The 24,245-nt window shown below is 43.0% G+C and overlaps 1 protein-coding gene across 5 annotated transcripts in view; it reads left to right on the top strand.

Annotated features, from left to right (window-relative positions):
* The window catches only part of sdk2a (sidekick cell adhesion molecule 2a), a 351,347-nt gene that overhangs the window by 265,894 nt on the left and 61,208 nt on the right, over positions 1–24,245 (top strand). For all 5 annotated transcript variants that reach the window (XM_060901705.1, XM_060901704.1, XM_060901703.1 and 2 more), the window contains 7 exons: positions 7,088–7,228; positions 11,579–11,760; positions 12,037–12,152; positions 12,358–12,553; positions 12,643–12,741; positions 19,177–19,368; positions 20,944–21,065. In XM_060901705.1, the coding sequence (XP_060757688.1) occupies positions 7,088–7,228; positions 11,579–11,760; positions 12,037–12,152; positions 12,358–12,553; positions 12,643–12,741; positions 19,177–19,368; positions 20,944–21,065 (1,048 nt within the window). The remainder of the gene's footprint in view (positions 1–7,087; positions 7,229–11,578; positions 11,761–12,036; positions 12,153–12,357; positions 12,554–12,642; positions 12,742–19,176; positions 19,369–20,943; positions 21,066–24,245) is intronic.

Here is a 24,245-nt window from a genome sequence, read left to right as displayed (position 1 = left end):
ACTAGTAGAATCGATGACTAGTTTAGTAGGCCAAAACTTTTTTCAATTTTTGACTGTACCAGCCTGAAAAAACTTGCGACAGTCAAATGGAAAAAAGCAAGCTGGTCATGTTGTACTGGACTAATCTATGACTGATGAGTATAGTAAGTGATACTAGTACTGATACAATAAAACAGACGACTGTAATCTGGTAGGCAGCACGATTTATATTATTTCTCCGTGTCAGATACATAAGGAGGACCGGACACCAATTCTGCCATCTGTTTGCTACCCAGACATTGTAAACTATTTGTTGTTTACACCCAGTGCCTACACTGCTGATGACTTGAAAGCCTACAAAGGGCTACAGGCTTACAATTATGTTGTTAGTGGCTTGGGTCGTGATATTACAGCTGTTATTAAGAATAACCTACACATAGTTATGGCCAAGGTAATCTTGTTGATATTTATCTTTTAATAATATATCTTTTCAGTTGAAAAATTAATACTTTTTGTTACTATTAAGGTATCCATAATTTAGGTTAATTTATCCAAATTATACATATGTATTTATGATGTATGCCTACACAACAACTATGCTTTATTTATATAATAGGAGGGAGAGCAAGCCCCAAACCATCCTAAATTATTATTATTATTATTATTAAATTGTAGAAGTCTGGGAGGCTTGCTCCTCATACAGTTATCAACTTGAGGCCAATTTAGCATGTTTTAAATCTGAATTTCTTGCGTTTGCTTACCTCAAAGTGTCCGCAGATCATGCACAGACTTATCCATTATATCCACAGTTTTTTGCCAAGTCTCACACAGGTTTCTTTCAAGTCTACTGTTGGGCCAATAAATCATAAATAAAACAGCTCAGATTTGTTTAAGTCGTTTGCCACTCCACTTTATTCTTGTGGGTTCACATACCGCTGCCGTTATTTTCCCCTAATCACGAGTTTGTTGGTCTTCCAAAATGGCTCAGGGTCTGTTTACTTCCGGTTTCGGGTGACGTCAGTGAAAGGGGTCTATAGAAACAGCTGTTGAAACATGAGAGCTGCACTATTTCATAACAGAAATGTAGTACTGAATAGGAATAGTATATTGTGAAAAGAAGCTTGTAGTGTGAACATAGTCCTTGAGGTGGAATGTTGCAGCAGGATGACCAAATGTCTTCTTCACTAAATTCTTTTGCTAACAATGCGTCTTTTTTCATCTATTTAAAGATATGATGGATGGCCTTCAGTGTGACAATTCCATGCCTTTCTAATTATTTGGTTTGTCCTTGTCACATCCTCCTCCATCGCCTACAATCCCCTGCCAACTACACTAGCCACCCCTCCCCCATCCTCAAAACAACCCACTCGACTTCAAAATCTAACTATTCAGACTCACTCTTCAGTGTAAATACCTCTCAGTATGGTTTGTTCATTGCTAAGTCTTTTTTCTAACCTTCAGCCTACATTTCTAAGTCTTTTATCTAATAGAGATCTCCTGTGTTTGACTTTTGATCTTTTTGGCTTTTCGGATTTTCTGTCTGTGCTGCTCTTGTGTTTTAGATAACAACACTTTTGTTTTATTTATTTATTTTTAGTGCTGTTCGTTTATTTCACTTCAATTTTGTCTGACAATTTCAGTACTCGGGCGGCACGGTGGTATAGTGGTTAGCGCTGTCGCCTCACAGCAAGAAGGTCCTGGGTTCGAGCCCCGGGGCCGGCGAGGGCCTTTCTGTGCGGAGTTTGCATGTTCTCCCCGTGTCTGCGTGGGTTTCCTCCGGGTGCTCTGGTTTCCCCCACAGTCCAAAGACATGCAGGTTAGGTTAACTGGTGACTCTAAATTGACCGTAGGTGTGAATGTGAGTGTGAATGGTTGTCTGTGTCTATGTGTCAGCCCTGTGATGACCTGGCGACTTGTCCAGGGTGTACCCCGCCTTTCGCCCGTAGTCAGCTGGGATAGGCTCCAGCTTGCCTGCGACCCTGTAGAAGGATAAAGCGGCTAGAGATAATGAGATGAGATGAGAATTTCAGTACTTTGCCTTGACCTGTTTTTTATATAAAGTCGATGATGTATTTTAACCTGTGCATGTCTCCACCATCTGTGTTTGACAGCCATTGTTGTACCATGAATCATAGTTTTACTGCTTATGATGTTTATTTAAAAAAAGCGCTATAATAATCCAGTAAAAGGCAACAGGAAATCACTACTCTAATTCTTCCACAGAAACTTTGATGCCTGAAGCTGTCACAGCAGCCACGCCACTGTAGTGACATGCCATAGAGAGAGAGACATATGTTTATTAAAGCAACGCTAGGTAGGAGTTTTACTTTAAAATATTCAGCTTCAAAATAATTTTGATGGCACCTTGACTTGCAGTAGGGATAATGGCCTGTCGTCGATTCCGAGTCTGCAACCTATTTGCCAGTTATAGCACTATGTCACACTGGTGGAGCACCTGAGACGTCTCACAAGAACTGCATAATGCTTTAAAGCACCATGAAAGGTGAAGAGACCAAAGAAGACGCTGTTGGAGAAGCCAAGAAGAGAAAAAGACAGAATGACCGAGTAAGAGTAAATCTTGGACTGGTTTTTAACTTGTGGGCGAGAGCTAAGAGTGATAACAGGCTGCAAGACCAAGAGTGAATTGGGCTTCTTTCTGTTGAACTAGTAAGTGATATGGCATTAGCTGCCTTGCTGCACTTTCTTGATGTCTGGCTGTGTTAGCATTTGTGTCAGAAAACAGAATCCAGGGACACATGTCGGCCCGGGGGCATTTTGAGTTATTGACAGATTCAGTTTCTAAGCTTTCCAATGATGCCTTCCATGTGGAGATCTGACAATATTTGAAGAATGTGTGGCCTTTTGAAAGTGTATACCTCTTAAAACAGAAAAGGGAGAAAATCACCCTCAAAGTTTTCCATCTCAGCTACTCTGGGTGCAGGGCGGGCACATAATGGTGCTCATTTGCATGACATTAAGGAAAGCCCTACCCCCTACTAGCTAGCACGATGCCACTTTCATGTAAACAAAGATCACCACGTCAATTTTCCTTCCATGCAAAGTATGCCCAACACAATTATGAAGTACAAAAATAAGTCCTAAAGTATACTTTAACGTTTTGTGGTTGAAAAATTACACTGTAAGAAAGAAAGATAGCACAATGATGACACAACTAACACAACGCTAGTTTCATGTAAAGCCTCGGTCACAACCGGCCGTACCGTGCTCCTACAGCCGGTCTACATGCAAAAAACGCACGAGAGCGCGCGTGAAACGCACGAGAGCGCGCGTGTGACGTGCTGATTTTCAAGCCGCAGACCGGCCGCAGAGGTTCTTTGTCATGTCAAACAAAATCTACAGGTGCTTACGTTTTTTCAGGTTGCAAGACAAACTTACGGCCAACGCGTGTCTTTCTCCGTGAACAAAAAAAAAAAAAAAACGCAGCGATTTGGGAAACGCCAAAAATCACACGGCCAAAAAATCGTACGTCCGGTTGTGACCTAGGCTTAACCAAACCACAACGCTCTCCGTTACATGCAAAAATAACCACACAGCCTTAGATTAATAAACTTACCCCATCAGAAAGAGAAACGGCGCCTTGCACACATCAATGCCTCCGATGGAATGTAATCCTAGAACGGTCCGTGTATCATCCGATCATTCAAGTATTCCATTCAATCTGGAAAACGAAGTTGCGGTTTTTTGCTAGAAATGGTTATCTCCGATGTAAATACCGTGCGTCTGTTTGCTTCGTGGTGTTTCAGCTCCTCTGCGCTCTGTTTAACTTCTTCATTCCATAGTGAAATCACACGCCTGTATGCAGCTAAGTAGCCATGCGCTCAGCCCATATCATACAGCTGATTCGCGAAAAAAAAAAAACAAAAGACTTAAATCATCATGTGAATGGCCCATATGGTAATTTACCCACACCCCCCAGCAGGCTACAGTCCTGACAAAAACGAGACAATTTGCAACAAAAAATGTATGCTTTTTCAACAAAACAATCTATTATCTGAAATACTGATTGCATTCTTCAAGATCTCAACTTGCACATGATGGAAAAAAACAAAAATCACAAATTTCGAAAAAAAAATGCTTCTTTTGCGATTATCTCGGATTCGTTTCGGCCGACATGTGTCCCTGGATTCGGTGAGGGGTCACATTTACATTAACGCCATTTAGCAGACATTCTTGTCCAGAGCAATGTACAATGTACCCAGAGCAGCCTGGGGGTTAGGTGCCTTGCTCAAGGGCACTTCAGCCATTCCTGCTGGTCCAAGAAATCAAACTGGCAACCTTTTGGTCCCAAAGCTGCTTCTCTAACCATTAGGCTATGGCTTTGCATGGCCTAATGGTTAAAGAATTTAGCAAATAGGTAGACCCACTAGCTAGTTGCTGACCCACTAGCCTTTGATCATAAGCCACGTCGGACAATTTCAACAGAGGTTTAAACTACATCTCGAGGTGGTGTTAGTAAACTTGCTAGGTAACACACTTGGACATTGATACTGGAAAATTGATCTTGTGTCAGTTGCTGTTGAGACTTGATGGCTAGCTTGCCACCCAAGTTTGCATCACTCTGTGTCAGGGGCATCCAGGTTTTGTAAGGTTAATTTAGTTGACTAACTGTTCTTTGTTCGCTACCATTGCCTAGCATTAGATATGTTGCTGTTAGTATGGTTTTGGTTATGTTAACTTAGCATGCTACTATTCTGAGGTGTGTCCAATACGTGCAAAAAAAAAAAGTTTGAGCATGCATGGTTACTTCAAGACAGAAGTAGCGATCTGTCTCACAGCTAACAGTAAAACAACAATCCGACAACAGAGTGTACATCCCTGCCAATGTTATTTCTGAAAGATTGTGACGTAGGCTGTAACCTTGTCAGTATTATTCCTGTCTCATGGAGATTATGAGTTTTTCTTGATGATAAAAGTCAGCTAACATCAGTCCCGTCTCAGGCTAGCATGCAGATGAATAAATTAATTTCATGCCAGAACATTTGGTCAGTCTTTGTCAATCTCGCATCAAATAAGCCTTGAAAACGTGCAACTTTACAAATCTATCTCGGCTAGCTTGTAATAGATTACATTGCCCAATGTATATTATGTGCACCATGTGTCTATATCATGTCAATTACACATATGCTGCACATTCAGACGCTTAGCAAACAGTGTGACCCCAAAATGCAAAATTAAAACTTTATTCCTTTTGTTATATTGGTGTTCATCTCAGATGTCATAATAAATAAAACTATACAGTCATATTTGTGTAAAATCCTGGAATATTACTCTACCTTGTCAGTCTTTGGCTTCTGCCGGTTCTATATCCTTTAGCTTGTAAACAAATGCATATGCACAGCTGTCCATGAGGGTAGCTCAACGCGCCCTCAAATACAAAGGGTTTGTATTTATATTTATGACAGTGGCGTAAAAGTGAATTATATTTTGCAACTGTAGGGGGAGCCCAGGAGCAAAAAAAAAAAAAACTTCTCATGTAATGGGGCTTGGGCGGCATGGTGGTGTAGTGGTTAGCGCTGTCGCCTCACAGCAAGAAGGTCCTGGGTTCGAGCCCCGGGGCCGGTGAGGGCCTTTCTGTGCGGAGTTTGCATGTTCTCCCCGTGTCCGCGTGGGTTTCCTCCGGGTGCTCCAGTTTCCCCCACAGTCCAAAGACATGCAGGTTAGGTTAACTGGTGACTCTAAATTGACCGTAGGTGTGAATGTGAGTGTGAATGGTTGTCTGTGTCTATGTGTCAGCCCTGTGATGACCTGGCGACTTGTCCAGGGTGTACCCCGCCTTTCGCCCGTAGTCAGCTGGGATAGGCTCCAGCTTGCCTGCGACCCTGTAGAAGGATAAAGCGGCTAGAGATAATGTGATGTGATGTGTGAATGTAATGGGGCTTTAAATCTCTAGGCCTTTCATATTCGGCTGTTCTTTTTATGTCTGAGAATGCGTCATGTAGTATATAAGGCCGATAAACCTTTTTTAAAAAAAATTGTTATTAGTAAAATCTTCAGTTAGCCTACTTGTGTATTTTTCTTCCAAGCATACTGTGTCAAAAATTTGTTACAGCCTAAGCAAATAGCACCAGTATTGCAACTGAACTTTGTTGGGGTATTTGCGTTTCCTCTAAAATGAAAAACAACTTTGTTGCTTGTATTTTGGGAATTTTGACCTGCTGAGACGATTGGAAAATATTGCAGATGGATCCACACAAAAAATAACTGCCAGAGCAAGCAGGAGTGGTCAAAGTATCGACGGGAGCAGGCTGGCACAAGGTTAAGCAAATGTTTCGAGTAAAACCTAGCAACTTATTTCTTTTAAGAAAAAAGGGCTTCAAAATATTTAGAGGGAGAAGGATGAGATTCTCGGTGTTAATGCAACTCTCTGCCAAGTACAAGACTTCTTAAAGGCAAAGACAGATCATGTTGGGAAATCTTTCAAGTTTTGCTCTTTGCAAACTTGACCAATTTTGCTGCAGTGCTAACACAGACATGCAACTCACACTATGACTTACATACACACCAATGTTACCAAACACTCCCACCATATCTACACTCTCTCAGACCAGAGGCTATTCTCAGTCAGAGAACAAAGTCTATGCGAGTGACATGACTACGCAAAGTGCAGTGCTTCTGAAGTATTCGCCTTTCATCCCAAACACCATGTTTTATCTCCGTTTCAGAATTCTGAAGTCTCACTTGGGAGAAATCAAAATATTAAATGGAGTGAAATTTAAAGCGAACTTGGCGGGGGTTTTGCTGCACCACACTTACCGTTTTCATTCTCGCTGCCTTTGATTATCACTGTTCTTGGCTACAGCTCATCTCTCTGGGTCTTCTGCTGAGAACTCTGAACATTGCTATGGACTCTGACAGTTTGTCTGAGCAGGAATCAGCAAAAGAAATGTTCATAACTGTTATTCTCTGGCATTTAAACCAGACACACTACTAACACAGAGTCCAATTCATTATCGTTCTGTGGTTCACAAAAACTGAAGCTATGAAACAGTAAAACTTTTTTTGAACACTTACACCTGAACTCTGTCTCTTCATCCCTTCTTTTTTTCTTTGGCTTTATCTTCCACTTCAACAACTTCTCTGTTCTAAGGCTGACTTTACCAGAGGAACCACCCAGTGCCCCTCCTCAAACAGTCATTGCCAGCGGCCGCACTAATCAGTCCATCATGATCCAGTGGCAGCCTCCTCTGGAGAGCCACCAGAATGGCCTCCTGCAGGGATACATTATCAGGTGAGACTTGTACTCACACACACACACACACACACACACACACACACACACAGAGATACCTCTCCACCCTTCACCCCCAGAGTGTACTCAGCTTATATGGGTCAGCTTCAATTCATTTTCAAGTCCTGTACAAAAAGTCAAGCAGCCGTCCCTGCAGGACGTGGAATGCACAGCAGTAAATTCAGCAATGTTGAATTAACACTTCTATTGCTCATTTGAGACCAGTTGAACCCTACACGGTGGAAATTGAACTTGAACGCGGTTAGAGCTAATGTTACCCCGATGATTTTACAACCTACATAAATTTGCAGTAAGACATATTCATTACCATACAGATTCCAAAAGGCATTGTTTCAATTTCAGAAATAAGGTTCTATGAGGTTGCGGCCCACACCTCCACCTGTCACTTTCTCACACATACACCAAAAGACCAAAAGCATTTTTATGCATTTCTGTATACATTTATATCACTGTATATATCCATAGCTGCAATTCATTTCTAACAATTAAATTAAAAGTAGATGGCCTTTCGATTTCATAAAACCGGTGAAATTTATTTCCCTCTGAAATTTGGTCTTTGTTATACAAGTTTATTTCTGTAGTATTTTAAAAAAAACCAGGTTATTCTGTGGCTGGGAACTTATTTAATTCAAGGGGATTCCCTAGCAAATAATGAGCATTAAATCGCTCACGTCGCGTAGTCAAGCAAGTTCGGTGTGCGCATGTGCAAGTTTACCTATCGGCGTCGTCTTCTTCTTCTCTTGGGGTTTACGGCAGCTGGCATCCAGTGTTGTAAGAAAAGAAAGAAAGCACAACTTTATTCATCACACACTTGTGAAATTTCCTCTCTGCATTTAACCCATCTGAAGCAGTGAACACACACATGCACGAGCAATGAGCACACACACATACATACCCAGAGCAGTGGGCAGCCATGCTAACAGTGCCCGGGGAGCAGTTGGGAGTGAGGTGCCTCGCTCAAGGGCACCTCAGCCCAAGGCCGTCCCATATTAACCTACCCGCATGTCTTTTGGAGTGTGGGGGAAACCGGAGCACCCGGAGGAAACCCACGCAGACACGGGAAGAACATGCAAACTCCACACAGAAAGGCCCCCGCTGGGTTCGAACTCAGAACCTTCTTGCTGTGAGGCGACCGTGCTAACCACTTACACCACCGTGCCGCCCTATTACTGCCCTGTATTACTGCCATCTACGGGTTTACCTTGACTGTGCACTGACAGTTACATCATTCTGTTGCTAAACGAACAGTTGATCACACCGAGGTGCTCGCTGACCGCCGAGATTTACAAGTTTGGTCCTGCGTTTCTTTTCCTTTGCAGCATAACGTCTTTTCTTCTCGCGTTCTGTTACTGTAGTTGGTCGTTTCATTTGTGTTCTCCATTTTCCTTTCCCATTTCAAATTTGTATCCCACAATGCCTTGTGCGAATGGGGAAAGCCCATCACGTGATGCCTGACGTAGTCTCTTGGATTGCGTCGCAGTGAAGCAAGAAATAATAGCGGAGAATTTAGGGCCATGTGGCCTTAAATTCATTAATTGTTCTATTTTTAAAAAACTAATAAAATTGGAGATCTGTGATTTGAATTCAGTAGCTATCGGTCCACTAAACAAAAATAATTGGGTGTCATTGAAAATTCTTTTTATGACCTAAACCTGAAAAATCTGAAAATCAGTCTACCTTTAAGGCCTGCAAGATTGACTAACTAACAGGATAGAAGGCTAGCTCACAGTACTTCATTTAGGTAAGGTTAGGTTTAGATATTCACATACTGGTTGAAGTTTGCTTTTTATAGCTCAAAATGTGTCATTGCTGTATATTCCATGTGCATAGCAATAACTCTTCACATATTAGAAAGTTGACTTCCTACAGCAGAGATGTCCACAAGCGCTGGCAACTGGCGGTTTTCTCTGCCTACACAGACGGTCTGCACCGGCTACTCGATCCCAGAAAAATATAAAAACTTGCCTTTCAATGTTCAAGCGATTTATATCATCTCCGTTACCCATAATTTGCTGAAAATCCAGTTATTCCACCACGAAATTGTCTTTGATTTGGGTTTACCATGACCGGAAGCAACACCATATTTGTTGATCGATTTTCACGCTCTGACTGGCTGAGCCAGACCATGTGACCACGCCGTAGCATATGTAGTTATGTTACAGAACCAGGCAGCATACTACAGAGGGTAACTGAGAAAGCCAAGCACACACACATCTGAAGAGAAATCTCATCCATATTTTGCAAGTATTTTACTTGGAAATTATTAGTCATTTATTAGCTGAGAATGCACCAAAAGCCACTAGAAGGCATGTCTCATCTCATCTCATCTCATTATCTTTAGCCGCTTTATCCTGTTCTACAGGGTCGCAGGCGAGCTGGAGCCTATCCCAGCTGACTACGGGCGAAAGGCGGGGTACACCCTGGACAAGTCGCCAGGTCATCACAGGGCTGACACAGAGACACATTCACACTCACATTCACACCTACGGTCAATTTAGAGTCACCAGCTAAGCTAACCTGCATGTCTTTGGACTGTGGGGGAAACCGGAGCACCCGGAGGAAACCCACACAGACAACATGCAAACTCCACACAGAAAGGCCCTCGCCGGCCACGGGGCTCGAACCCAGACCTTCTTGCTGTGAGGCGACAGCGCTAACCACTACACCACCGTGCCGCCCTAGAAGGCATGTAAATTTCAAAATTTTATGGGGGAGCATGCCCCCAGACCCCCCAGCAGTAGCAAGCCTTTGGTGCGCCACGGTGGCTTTGCTGCCACAAATTCCAGAGCCGTCTACTACTTTTTTTTTTTTAACCGGCTACTTCAGATTTCCTGGAGAACCCTGCTACAGGAGCAAAAGAAATCATGTTCATGACAGCAGCTATGGATGGTGTGGTGCACAGCAGCTGCTGTCACACAACTAGTGCCAGAGTCCCCAGTTTGATCCTGAGCTTGGGTTACTTTCTGTGTGGAGTTTTGCATGTTCTGCCCATGTCAACAGGGGTTTCTGCCAGTTTTCCCATGAATGCTGGTTGGTGTCTTGGCTACTCTAAATTGCTCCAAAGTGTGACTCAGTGTTTCACTGCACTAATGAAAAAGAGCAACATGACCCTTATAAAATCCCTCAGGCTGATATAAAACACATCAAATGCACAGAGAAATTGATTGTGTTTGTCATATCAGACTAGTTAAAACACATGCAATGAAACCAGCTTCCATAACATCAGTCAGTGCTAACGTATTATTGATCAGCGATTTCTAACTGCCCCATATCTGCAACCAACTCTGGCTGTTTCAGTGTACACATTACGTGATAAACTATGGTTCTTGACTCTCTTTCTAAATCTTATGGCTGTCTATATATATATATATATATATATATATATATATATATATATATATATATATATATATAATTTCAATTGATTGTATGTAAAATGGGTGATAAACCAAGAGTAGAAGGTCATCTGTGATCATTACACACCAGCATATGAATGAGCTCATGGCTGTTGAGTATGACATTGGAAATTATATTCTCATTTTCAATCAATTACTGAGGGCTTCATTAGAACATGCACATAAACACAGATATACGAGAATAAATGAAGAAAAAAATCCATTAGTGCATATAGTTTTCTGCACCATCTGAGACGGCTATTTTTGCTGTGAGTTTGCCAGTAAAATTGCACTAATTAATTCCCAAACTAGAAAGCTGTAAGGATATTAAAATTAGTGCCGAGTATTTTCTCATTAGTGACTTACTTTTCCTGCCTTTTTTGATGGATAGATTTGTATTTTTCATATAATATTCTTAGCCTTTTAGTTTTCACATGCTACTAGTAATTATACGTCTTGGCAGAACTCGTTTCTCAATACAAAGCACTGACCTAATGTAATGGAAACTGGTAGAGTGGTGTAGTGTACCTCAGTTGGAAAACACTATTTTGCCCACTGTTTTCACCTAAAACTTCCGCATCCTTGGTGAACACTAGGCCCATGACAGTCATAAACACTTGCATGCAGTTGGATCTCAACAACTCCTCAATTTTTCCTCTTACATGTCCACAAAATCATCTTAGACAAATTAGGTCTACAGAAAGCTGCCCACAGTTTAAAGTCAATAAATAGTCAAGATTAGATACTGTGGTCTGTCTCGTGGTGGATTCTCAGCTGTTCTGTACAGAAAACCTTTCAAATGATGAGTCAAATCAGAATTCACGTACGAGGTTTGTTTGTGGAGTTTGAAATTGTATGAAAAGTATTTGGTATGAACTTGTAAAATAAGATTTGAAATGTTTCGACTGATTGGTTCTGTCTGGGTTTGGCTTAGGTATTGTCTGTCAGGTCTGCCGGTGGACTGTCAGATCAAGAACATCACAAACCCAGACCAGACTAACCTTCTGCTTGAAGACCTGATCATTTGGACCAACTATGAAATTGAGGTGGCGGCCTACAATGGCGCGGGTCAGGGTGTCTTTAGCCAAAAGGTCACAGAGTGGACCTTACAAGGAGGTGAGTCCTGGTGGAGTTTAGTCATTAATTCAATTGTTCAGTAGTTGTCATATGATAGCGAAAAGCTCGCTAATGGGAATTGGCAAAAGGCCAAATTGGAAGAAAATGGAATACAAATCCATAGTAAAAGTGTTCTGTAGCCAGACACATTGCTTATCCAGAATTCATACCTGGTGCAGTGTACAGTAATTATTTACAAGGCTTTTACACTTTTTTCCTAAAATCCCATTTTATGATGCATCCTTTCTTCTGTATTTCTCATTCCATGCTGTACAGTCCCCACAGTACCACCAGGGAACGTGCAGGCAGAGGCTGTCAACTCTACCACAGTTCGCTTCACTTGGACTGCTCCAAGCCCTCAGTTCATCAACGGCATCAACCAGGGCTACAAGGTGATCCATCATTCTGCTGCCCTCTAGTGTTCCGAGCAAAAAAAAAAAATCACTGTTTCTGTGGCACAATTCATCTCAATAATGCCTCAGTGACAGCTGCACAGCACATATTGGCATTTTCTCCCAGGGGATTGAGATGGACGTTGTGCCCTCTGATCTCTTTGTTCTCGCTTTCTTTTTTCATCTTCTCTGTAATTTTCCCCAGCTGCTGGCCTGGGAACCAGGCCATGAGGAGGACGTGGCCATGGTGACAGTGAGGCCAAATTTTCAGGACAGCATGCATGCTGGTTACATTACTGGACTGAAGAAGTTCACAGAGTACTTCACTTCGGTGCTGTGTTTCACAACACCCGGAGACGGCCCACGGAGTCCTCCGCACCGTATCCGCACTCACGAAGATAGTGAGTGTCACAGCTTGAGACTGAATACATATGTAGTTGTGGGGGTTTTTTTTGTGCTTTTGGACTGAATATCCCAAGTGTGTCTCCAGCTCCAGGGCCTGTGGGTCACCTGAGTTTCACCGAGATACTGGACACATCCTTAAAAGTGAGCTGGAAAGAGCCACACGAGAGGAACGGCATTCTCACAGGTGGCATTACAAGCATGCACATACACACTAGAAATTACAGTCAAACTTTAATTAAATATTGAATACTCAGTTGAGCTATACATCAAGTGTTACATTACGAGTTTATAATATAATACTGTGGGAATGATAAATCATGCAAAATGAAATATCTCTTCTTTATAAAATGTCAGGGCTTTCCACAAACCATCCATCTTAAGCAAAGAAAATCAGAAAGAGCCAATGTCATAACTGTAGCGGAGCTTCCTACGCGCGGAGTAAAGCTCTGTACTTAAAAGAATACGGGAATGCATCGACCTGATTTTTGATGGCTTTTGCGACCTTACAACGTCCATCTGTCCATAGGTATGAACGTGTACCACCACAGGGAACCTGATCATAAGTGCAAGGCAACGTATCTCATAAACAGTTGACCACTGGACAATGAAATTTGTGTCTTTATTTACATAAGATAGATGAGTTTTTATCTTTTTTGGGGGGCTTTTTTCACCTTTATTGGATAGGACAGTGTAGAGACAGGACAGGAAATGAGTGGGAGAGAGAGACGGGGAGGGATCGGGAAATGACCTCAGGTCAGAATCGAACCCCGGATTTATGGTATGGCGCCTTAGCCACCTGAGCCACGACACTCCCAGATGGGTTTTTATCTACCGGTTATTTTTAATTTGCTTTTTAAAAAATTATGTGGGATTAACTACTAACATATTTTACAGAAAATATTCACGATCGTTTCATGGAAAGCTAGTTAAAGGAACAGTCCACCGTACTTCCATAATGAAATATGTTCTTTTCTGAATTGAGACGAGCTTATCCGTACCTCTCCGAGCTTTGCGTGACCTTCCAGTCAGTCAGACGCGCTGTTACTCCTGTTAGCAATGTAGCTAGGCTCAGTATGGCCAACGGTATTTTTTGGGGCTGTAGTTAGATGCGACCAAACTCTTCCACATTTTTCCTGTTTACATAGGTTTATATGACCAGTGACATGAAACAAAGTTCAGTTACACAAATTGAAACGTGGCGATTTTCTATGCTATGGAAAGTCCACACTATAATCACATGCGTACTAACACCTTCTGCGCGCTTCGACAGCGCATTGATACCATCACTGAGTGAAGGTATCAATGCGCTGTCGAAGCGCGCAGAAGGTGTTAGTACGCCTGTCATTATAGTGCGGACTTTCCATAGCATAGAAAATCACCACGTTTCAATTTTTTAACTGAACTTTGTTTCATGTCACTGGTCATATAAACCTATGTAAACAGGAAAAATGTGGAAGAGTTTGGTCGCATCTAACTACAGCCCCAAAAAATACCGTTGGCCATACTGAGCCTAGCTACATTGCTAACAGGAGTAAACAGGAGTAACAGCGCGTCTGACTGACTGGGAGGTCGCGCAAAGCTCGGAGAGGTACAGATAAGCTCGTCTCAATTCAGAAAAGAACATATTTCATTATGGAGGTACGGTGGACTGTTCCTTTAAAACAGTTTATTACTGTAGTCCACTAGCTTGTTGGACAATTGGCAGTTGTAACCAGACAACTGTTTGACATCAAGTTTGAAATATGAAGATTGCAGCTCTAACCCTTGGAGCTCATACATTGCATTCCGTTGAGAAGGATGTTTTTCCATCGGGTTTTTCCCGAACCTTTTTATCCTACTGTTTTTTTCATAGTGGGCATCGTATCTTTGCATTGTATTGCTTTTTTACCTGAACTACTCTGCACGCTCATGTAAATATAATTATTGGATAGTTCAGTAATTTTAGATCATTTAAAACTACCATGATTAGTTCTTATATTCGATAATATTCAATCGTAACTATATAGGAATGAAGTAAAGTGAAAGCACTGGTTCACTGCTGTCCACCAGGCACCCAGCAGAGTCACACCATAATAAATGTTGTTTCTGGTGCATGGCATGCAGTGTCAGAGACTGGAATAAATATGTATTTGTAACTGCAATGTGTATCCCATTATTGAGATCACTGTCACAAGACAATGCAGCAATTTATTGATGTGAAATACACTACATTACACAATTCAATGGCTCATATCCTATAATATTATTATTATTATATTCAGGTTGAGTTTGCGCCCTTGCATATATTTTGCTCATATATATAACACAGATTAGCCATAACCTTAAAACCACCAGCCTAATATTGTGTAGGTCCCCCTTGTGCTGCCAAAACAGCTCTGACCCATTGAGGCATGGACTCCATAAGACCTCTGAAGGTGTGCTTGTAGTATCTGGCACCAAGACGTTAGCAGCAGATCCTTTAAGTCCTGGAAGTCGCGAGGGGTGGCCTCTATGGATCGGACCTGTTTGTCCAGCACATCTCACAGATGCCTGATCAGATTGAGATCTGAGGAATTTGAGGAGGGCGGCACGATGGTGTAATGGTTAGCACGGTCACCTCACAGCAAGAAGGTTCTGGGTTCAAGCCCAACAGCCGACGAGGGCCTTTCTGTGTAGAGTTTGCATGTTCTCCCCATGTCTGCGTGGGTTTCCTCCGGGTGCTCTGGTTTCCCCCACAGTCCAAAGACATGCAGGTTAGGCTAATTAGTGGCTCTAAATTAACTGTAGATGTGAATGTGAGTGTGAATGGTTGTTTGTCTCTATGTGTCAGCCCTGCGATGACCTGGTGACTTGTCCAGGGAGTACCCCACCTCTCGCCCATAGTCAGCTGGGATAGGCCCCAGCTTGCTCGCGACCCCGCACAGGATAAGTGGCTACAGATAATGGATGGATGGATGGAATTTAAGGAACAACACCTTGTGGAATTTGAAGTCAACACCTTGAACTCTTGTTCATCGTGTTCCTCAAACCGTTCCTGAACAATTGCATTGTGCATTATCCTGCTGAAAGAGGCCACTGCCAATAGGGAATACCGTTGCCATGAAGGGGTGTACCTGGTATGCAACAATGAATAGGGAGGTGGTATGTGTCAAAGTAACATCCACATGAATGCCAGGACTCAGGTTTCCCAGCAGAACATTGCCCAGAGCATCACAGTGCCTCCACTGGCTTGTTTTTTGAAGATGAAATGACAAATGGAATGACACAGAGATCCAGTGCTTCTAATTTTATTTTAGCATCAGCATAGCTTGGGTGCAGCTGTCTGGGACCATTGGAATTTTTTTCTATGTGATGAGACAGCTGGATTTTACTTTTACATGCTGTTAGAAATCTTATGTCTGCCTGTGCAGATGTTCATAGCTTGAATGGGTAGCCATGACTAGTGTCAATACAGCTGAGAATACCGTGTTGAGTCGGAGGTGAGATCACAGAAGAACAGTGCAAATTACAATTTTCCTACAAGCATGATTAGTGACAGCAGCTGACAAGGAGAAAAATATCTGCTTACACAGAGGTGTAAAACAGGCATGTAAAACAGAAATGGTAAGAATATAAAGTTGAGCACAAAACAGAAATGCAAAGAAAGATAATAATAAACAGCAAACATAAATGTCAACTTCAGTTAAACTCTACATTTTGAAGCATAAATGTATCTATCTCCACCTAAGTGAAGTTATAGCATTTGTCTGATTATTAGTCTGGTTACCCACAAAAGTGAAAAGGGAGAAAGTCACATTCATAAATTCAATGAAAGCAAAGGTACAGTTTGACAACTGGTATCTGATTACAAACTGCATTATGTTCATTTTCAGTACATAGCTACAGTGGTGCTTGAAAGTTTGTGAACCCTTTAGAATTTTCTATATTTCTGCATAAATATGACCTAACACATCATCAGATTTTCACACAATTCCTAAAAGTAGATAAAGAGAACCCAGTTAAACAAATGAGATAAAAATATTATACTTGATCATTTATTTACTGAGGAAAATGATCCAATATTACATATCTGTGAGTGGCAAAAGTATGTGAACCTTTGCTTTCAGTATCTGGTGTGACCCCCTTGTGCAGCAATAACTGCAACTAAATGTTTCCGGTATTTTTCCAATAGCCTTCTGGCTTGTCCACGTGATTTTTAGCAAACTGGAGATGAGCAGCAATGTTCTTTTTGGAGAGCAGTGGCTTTCTCCTTGCAACCCTGCCATGCACACCATTGTTGTTCAGTGTTCTCCTGATGGTGGACTCATGAACATTAACCATTAGCCAATGTGAGAGAGGCCTTCAGTTGCTTAGAAGTTACCCTGGGGTCCTTTGTGACCTCGCCGACTATTACACGCCTTGCTCTTGGAGTGATCTTTGTTGGTCGACCACTCCTGGGGAGGATAACAATGGTCTTGAATTTCCTCCATTTGTACACAATCTGTCTGACTGTGGATTGGTGGAGTCCAAACCCTTTAGAGATGGCTTTGTAACCTTTTCCAGCCTGTTGAGCATCAACAATGCTTTTTCTGAGGTCCTCAGAAATCTCCTTTGTTCATGCCATGATACACTTCCACAAACATGTGTTGTGAAGATCAGACTTTGATAGATCCCTGTTCGTATTTGTTAAAAACTGGATAATCTCCCGGTTTTGGGAAATCCCTACTGCCAAGTTAAAAATACTCCCGATTATGTCCAATCAGAATCGTATGAGAAACACTGCTGACGTCAACTGATTTTTAATCAATCAACGAACAGAATGACAGTCACTTCCGTAATGTAGGATTCACCCAGGCTGTCCGACATTTTTTACAAGCAGTTATTCATCATGGCCACTAAACCTGCACTAAAGCAATCATTCATCATGGCCACTAAACCAAACGGCAAAAATATGAATGCAAATACCAGGTTGCATGGGAGAATGAATTTCCATGGATAAGCAAATGTTCGACCAGCCAGTTACACATTTTAAGGTAAAGATATTTTAAATCAGAATATAATGGACATGAGTGTGAAATTAAACTAGTCTTGCATACCATTTCAGAAACAAACTATACAACTTCTAAAGTGTTGAGTGAAATTTTGCATGACAGAGAATTGGTTTGGTGAGTGTGTTTGAATAGTATGGTCGTGTCTTAGTGCTATTTTGAATTTATGTTTGAAAGTTTTAAGTGAAAGTTTACAAGTGAATTATCTGGAAAGTGATTGATTTTGATCGAGTTTTGAGGTTTTAAGTGAAAGATTACTAGTGAGTGTATTTTGGTAGGGCTAAAATTTTGAATTCGAGTGAATTTCTTTGTGGAGTATATTTTGATAGTATGGTAGTATTTATAGTGGCATTTTTAATTTTTGTTTGAAAACTTTCAGTCAAAGTTTGCAAATGAGCAAATTCCTTTGATGCATTCCGATAGGATTTGGATAGGATTTCTAGTGCTTTTTAAAAATTCTGTTGGAAAGTGTTTAGTGAGAGAGATGCATTTTAGTAGCACTAAGACAGTGCAGTATTTATTTAATTGAGTTGTTACTATTTTGGTTAAATCTTAATAAAATTTTATTTAATTTATATATGATATTATAGTTCTCTGTATTTTTACATGAGCTTGCAGAAGGAAAACACATTTGATGCAATCCAATAATACTTTCATTCACTGCGACTATTTTAAGAAATTATAAACATTATTCTAAAGCATCACTTGTGTTATTTTCTGTGGGTCTCTGTATGTATACAATATTCAGGCAGGAGATTTTTCAGCTAAAAATCTGATTTAAGACTTCCCTTTCATTGTTATTATATTAAAATTCAAGACCAGTATTATTTCAGATTTTTCACTCTGAGCTCTCTCATGCCTGATGCATGAATCCCATAACCTATAGTAGTTGATAGAACAATATCAACAATTCAAAAAATCTTTAATTGTATAAACTTCAAATGGTTTGCAATTAATTGGGATCCACTGTTTATATCGTTTCAACTGCGCATCATACCCTCGTCCAATTGAAAATGTCGTTCACGCACTTTTCTCCCCCATGAGAATTTTGAAAAGTTGGCAAGTATGTAAATAAATGACCAAGTATAATATTTTTGTCTCATTTGTTTAACTGGGTTCTCTTTATCTACTTTTAGGACTTGTGTGAAAATCTGATGATGTTTTAGGTCATATTTATGCAGAAATATAGAACATTCTAAAGAGTTCACAAACTTTCAAACACCACTGTACACAACAACTTGATCAGAGACCAAATTACACCAAGTTTACACAAATATTAATAGAATATTTACATCTTATGCAACCTGAAATCCACATAAATTAAAATGTAGCATCTTTACATCAAAATATTTTTATATAACCTCTCTTTTATAAGCCCTACATTTTACCTACATCAAGCAACGACATTGGTCATTCAGCCAGGACATTTACTGTAGGAAATACTTAAAGAAAACAAAACACAAAGAACATGAGATCTTAAACATTTGACATTGGATTTCTATAAATCTTTTGAAAATTCTAGTATTATTCAAACAGTTCTGACAGTCCTGACACACATTTTATAGGCTGCATTGGTATTCTTCTTGACTATATTATTTGTTTGCTTATTGTAGGGTACCGCATCTCCTGGGAAGAGTTCAACCGCACCAACACACGAGTCACACACTACCTACCCAACCTGACACAGGAGTACCGGGTCACAGGCCTGACTGCCCTCACCACCTATACCATCCAGGTAGCTGCCATGACCTCCAAGGGCCAGGGCCAGCTCTCCTCTTCCACCATATCCTCTGGAGTGCCACCAGGTTAGCCCTGACTCCCACAAACAGCAACAAGCATGTTTGTGACCTGTTGTACAGGATGTCTTTGCATGCTGTAGCATTACAATTTCCCTTCACTGGAACTAAGGGGCTCAAACCTGTTCCAGCATACTGATAATGCCTGTGTCCACATAATGAGTTCCATGAAGACATGATTTGCCAAAGTTACAGTGGAAGAACTTGAGTGGCCTACACAGACTCTGTGTCCGAAATCACTCCTTACTCACTATATAGTGAGTTCGCCATTTTGTAGTGCTGTCCGAATATATAGTGAGCATTATTGCACCCTATATAGTGCACTCAAAGTATTCCACAATGCATCACAAAAAGTAGTGTACAGCTGATGGTCACCAACCAAGCAATATATCCCATCATGCATTGCGGTCATGCTGAAAGAAATCAAAAGCCTCAAATTTGATTTAATAAAAGGCAGCGGCAAATAAAGTATTCAGCCTTGATTTAAAAGAACTGAAAGATGCAGCAGACACAAAGGACTTTGTATTGATTAATGTGGGAAATACGCTCAGTATAATATGTATTTATCACAAAAATACATGCATGTATTTATTATTTTGAAAACCCACCAGCCGACTGATCTGGCACGTTTTAATTGTGTGACAGTAATGACGTAAATAACGGCGCGACAGAGTAGTGTCCAAAAGCGTTTTTTCATTTTATCAATGAGCTCACTATATAGTTCTCTATATAATAATTCCCTATATAGTGAGTAGGGAGTAGTGAACAAGTGAGTGATTTCAGATACAGGGAGAGAATGGCCTACTCAACCCCACTGGGTGAACTGGAATGGCTGACTGCATGCCAGGCCTCCTCAGCTGACATCAGTGCCTCAGCTCTCTCATGCGCTTGTGGCTGAATGAACACAAAGCCCCACAGCTACATTCCAAAATCTAGTGGAAAGCCTTTCCATAAGAGTGAAGGTTATTATAACAGCAATAGGGGGGACAAAATCTCATCTCATCTCATTATCTCTAGCCGCTTTATCCTTCTACAGGGTCGCAGGCAAGCTGGAGCCTATCCCAGCTGACTACGGGCGAAAGGCGGGGTACACCCTGGACAAGTCGCCAGGTCATCACAGGGCTGACACATAGACACAGACAACCATTCACACTCACATTCACACCTACGGTCAATTTAGAGTCACCAGTTAACCTAACCTGCATGTCTTTGGACTGTGGGGGAAACCGGAGCACCCGGAGGAAACCCACACGGACACGGGGAGAACATGCAAACTCCACACAGAAAGGCCCTCGCCGGCCCCGGGGCTCGAACCCAGGACCTTCTTGCTGTGAGGCGACAGCGCTAACCACTACACCACCGTGCCGCCCGGGGGACAAAATTTGGAATAATATTCCAAAAGCACATATGATTGTTTTGGTCAGATGCCCACAGCGTTTGGCCATTATAGTGTATTGATATAAGTTTTGTTAAACAAATGGTATTTTTGTTTTTTCCTTGAGCAGTACACCCCATGGTTGTTTTTTTTGTGGATACTCATTTTTAATTACCAAACTGTTCTGATTTTTTTTTCTTTTCTTGCAGAAATGCCCGGGCCACCCACCAACATCGCCATCTCCAACATTGGCCCACGTTCTGTGGCCTTGCAATTTAAACCTGGCTATGATGGTAAGACCTCCATCTCCCGCTGGATAGTGGAGGCCCAGGTAATAATATTGGTGCTCTTGGGATGCTGTCACGTGGTGTGTTTTTTTTTTTTTTCTCAACACATTAGAGGACTTCCAATGTTCCAGTGAAGTGCTTTTTTACATTTTGAAAAACTTGGTCAAGAAAAACAAACATGGAGGGCAAAGTGGTGATGAACATTTAGCCTTGCTAATGAGTGAATATGAGGAGATGACATGTTGAAGTGAAAATATTTCCTTGCCAATATTCCATTGTTGGAATGTACCTGTATATGTAATTAAAAATAACTAACAAACCACCAATCTTTATTAAATTGATGAAAATAATAAAACTAGAAGCGATCAAGCTAGTAGCCTAGGCTAATTAGTTAGCTCTGAACAGCATGTTCACTCAGACCGCTACCCATATGAATCACATTGATCATAAAAATTACTATATTAGATTTACTGTGCACTTATGGACACCCCTATGCTCCAACATGGTGTTCATTATGGACAAACCGTGACTAGCACAGAAGTCCAATAACAAAACACCACTCGGGTTCAGATCGGGGAGGCCGTTCCTCCCAATCACGCCCCTCCAGGTGTCGCTGTCATCACCCACGTGAGCGTTGAAGTCCCCCAGTAGAACAATGGAGTCCCCAGTCTGAGCACCTCTCAGTACCTTTCCCAGGGACTCCAAGAAGGCCGAATACTCTATACTGCTATTCGGCCCGTAGGCACAAACAACAGCAAGAGCCCTCTCCCCGACCCGAAGGCACAGAGAGGCAACCCTCTTGTTCACTGGGGTAAACTCCAACACATGGCGGCTGAACTGTGGAGCTATAAGCAAGCCCACACCAGCCTGCCACCGCTCACTGTGGGCGACTCCAGAGAAGTGGAGAGTCCAGCCCCTCTCGAGGAGCTGGGTTCCAGAGCCCAAGCTGTGCGTGGAGGTGAGCCCGACTATCTCTAGCCGGTACCTTTCAACCTCCCGCACAAGCTCAGGCTCTTTCCCCCCCAGCGAAGTGGCATTCCATGTCCCAACAGCTAGCCACTGTGTTCAGGGATCAGGTCGCCAAGGCCCCTGCCTTTGACTGCTGCCCAATCCACACTGCGCCGGCCCCCTACTACTACCTCTGTGGGTGGTGAACCCACAGGAGGTTGGACCCACATCACCGCTTCGGGCTAAGCCCGGCCGGGCCCCGTGGGCAAAGGCCCGGCCACCAGGCGCTCGCATACGAGCCCCAACCCCGGGCCTGGCTCCAGGGTGAGGCCCCGGCTGTGCCATACCGGGCGACATCACGGTCCTTGTTTTATTAATTTCCATAAAGGGTTTGGTGGCACTTTGTCGTCGTTTCATCTGATCTCCGGCCCTATGTCTTGGACACTCGGGTGAAGAGAGGGGCTTAGCTGTCAACTGATCACCGCCTGGTGGTGAGTTGGATCCTCTGGCAGAGGAGGAAGCCGGACAGACCTGGCAGGCCCAAACGTATGGTGAGGGTCTGCTGGGAAAGTCTGGCCGAGCACTCTGTCGGGGAGGTCTTTAACTCCCACCTCCAGGAGAGCTTCTCCCAGCTCCCAAGGGAGGCGGGGGACATTGAGCCTGAGTGGACCATGTTCTCTGCCTCCAATGTTGACGCGGCTGTTCGGAGCTGTGGCCGCAAGGTCTCCGGTGCCTGTCCTGGCGGCAATCCCCGAACCCGGTGGTGGACACCGGAAGTAAGGGATGCCGTCAAGCTGAAGAAGGAGTCCTATCGGGCCATGTTGGCCTCCAGGACTCCTGAGGCAGCTGACGGGTATCGGCAGGCCAGGCGTGCCGCAGCTCGGGCAGTTGCGGAGGCAAAAACTCAGAACTGGGAGGAGTGAGGCCATGGAGGAGGACTATCGGTCGGCCTCAAAGAAATTCTGGCAAACCATCTGGCGCCTCAGGAGGGGGAAGGAGTACTCTGCCAACACTGTTTACAGTGCGGGTGGGGAGCTGTTGACCTCGACTGGGGATATTGTCGGGTGGTGGAAGGAATACTTCGAGGATCTCCTCAATCCCGCCATCACATCTTCCATTGAGGAAGCAGAGGCGGATTACTCAGAGGTGGACTTGTCCATTACTCAAGCCGAAGTCACTGAGGTGGTTTGCAAGCTCCTCGGTGGCAAGGCACCAGGGGTGGATGAGATCCGCCCTGAGTATCTCAAGTCTGTGGATGTTGTGGGGCTGTCTTGGCTGACACGCCTCTGCAACATCGCGTGGCAGTTGGGGACAGTGCCTCTGGAGTGGCAGACCAGGGCAGTGGTCCCTTTTTTCAAGAAAGGGGACTGGAGAGTGTGCACCAATTATAGGGGAATCACACTTCTCAGCCTCCCTGGGAAGGTTTACTCCAGGGTACTGGAGAGGAGAATTCAGCCGATAGTCAAACCTCGGATCCAGGAGGAACAATGCGGTTTTCGTCCTGGTCATGGAACACTGGACCAGCTCTATACCCTTCATAGGGTGATTGAGGGTTCATGGGAGTTTGCCCAACCAGTCCACATGTGCTTTGTGGATCTGGAGAAGGCATTCAACCGTATTCCTCGTGGTGTTCTGTGAGGGGTGCTTCAGGAGTATGGGGTTCGGGGCTCTTTGCTAAGGGCTGTCCAGTCCCTGTACAAACGGAGCAGGAGTCTGGTTCGCATTGCCAGCAGTAAGTGAGACCTGTTCCCAGTGCATGTTGGACTCCGGCAGGGCTGCCCTTTGTCACCGGTTCTGTTCATAATTTTTATGGACAGAATTTCTAGGTGCAGCCAGGGGCCGGAGGGAGTCCTGTTTGGGAACCACAGGATTTCATCTCTGCTTTTTGCAGATGATGTTGTCCTGTTGGCTTCTTCAAACCAGGACCTTCAGCATGCACTGGGGTGGTTTCCACTCGAGTGTGAAGCAGCTGGGATGAGAATCAGCGCCTCCAAGTCCGAGGCCATGGTTCTCGACCAGAAAAGGGTGGCTTGCCCTCTCCAGGTTGGTGGAGAAGTCCTGCCTCAAGTGGAGGAGTTTAAGTATCTCGGGATCTTGTTCACGAGTGAGGGAAAGATGGAGCATGAGATCGACAGGTGGATCGGTGCAGCCTCCGCAGTGATGCAGTCGCGTTACCAGTCTGTCGTGGTGAAGAAGGAGCTGAGCCAAAAGGCGAAGCTCTCAATTTACCAGTCGATCTACGTTCCGACTCTCACCTATGGTCATGAGCTTTGGGT

This window comes from Neoarius graeffei, chromosome 20 (assembly GCF_027579695.1).
Source record: "Neoarius graeffei isolate fNeoGra1 chromosome 20, fNeoGra1.pri, whole genome shotgun sequence".
Classification (NCBI taxonomy): Eukaryota; Metazoa; Chordata; class Actinopteri; order Siluriformes; family Ariidae; genus Neoarius; species Neoarius graeffei.
The sequence above is the reverse complement of the archived record's forward strand: the minus strand, read 5'-3'. Positions and strand labels throughout refer to the sequence as shown.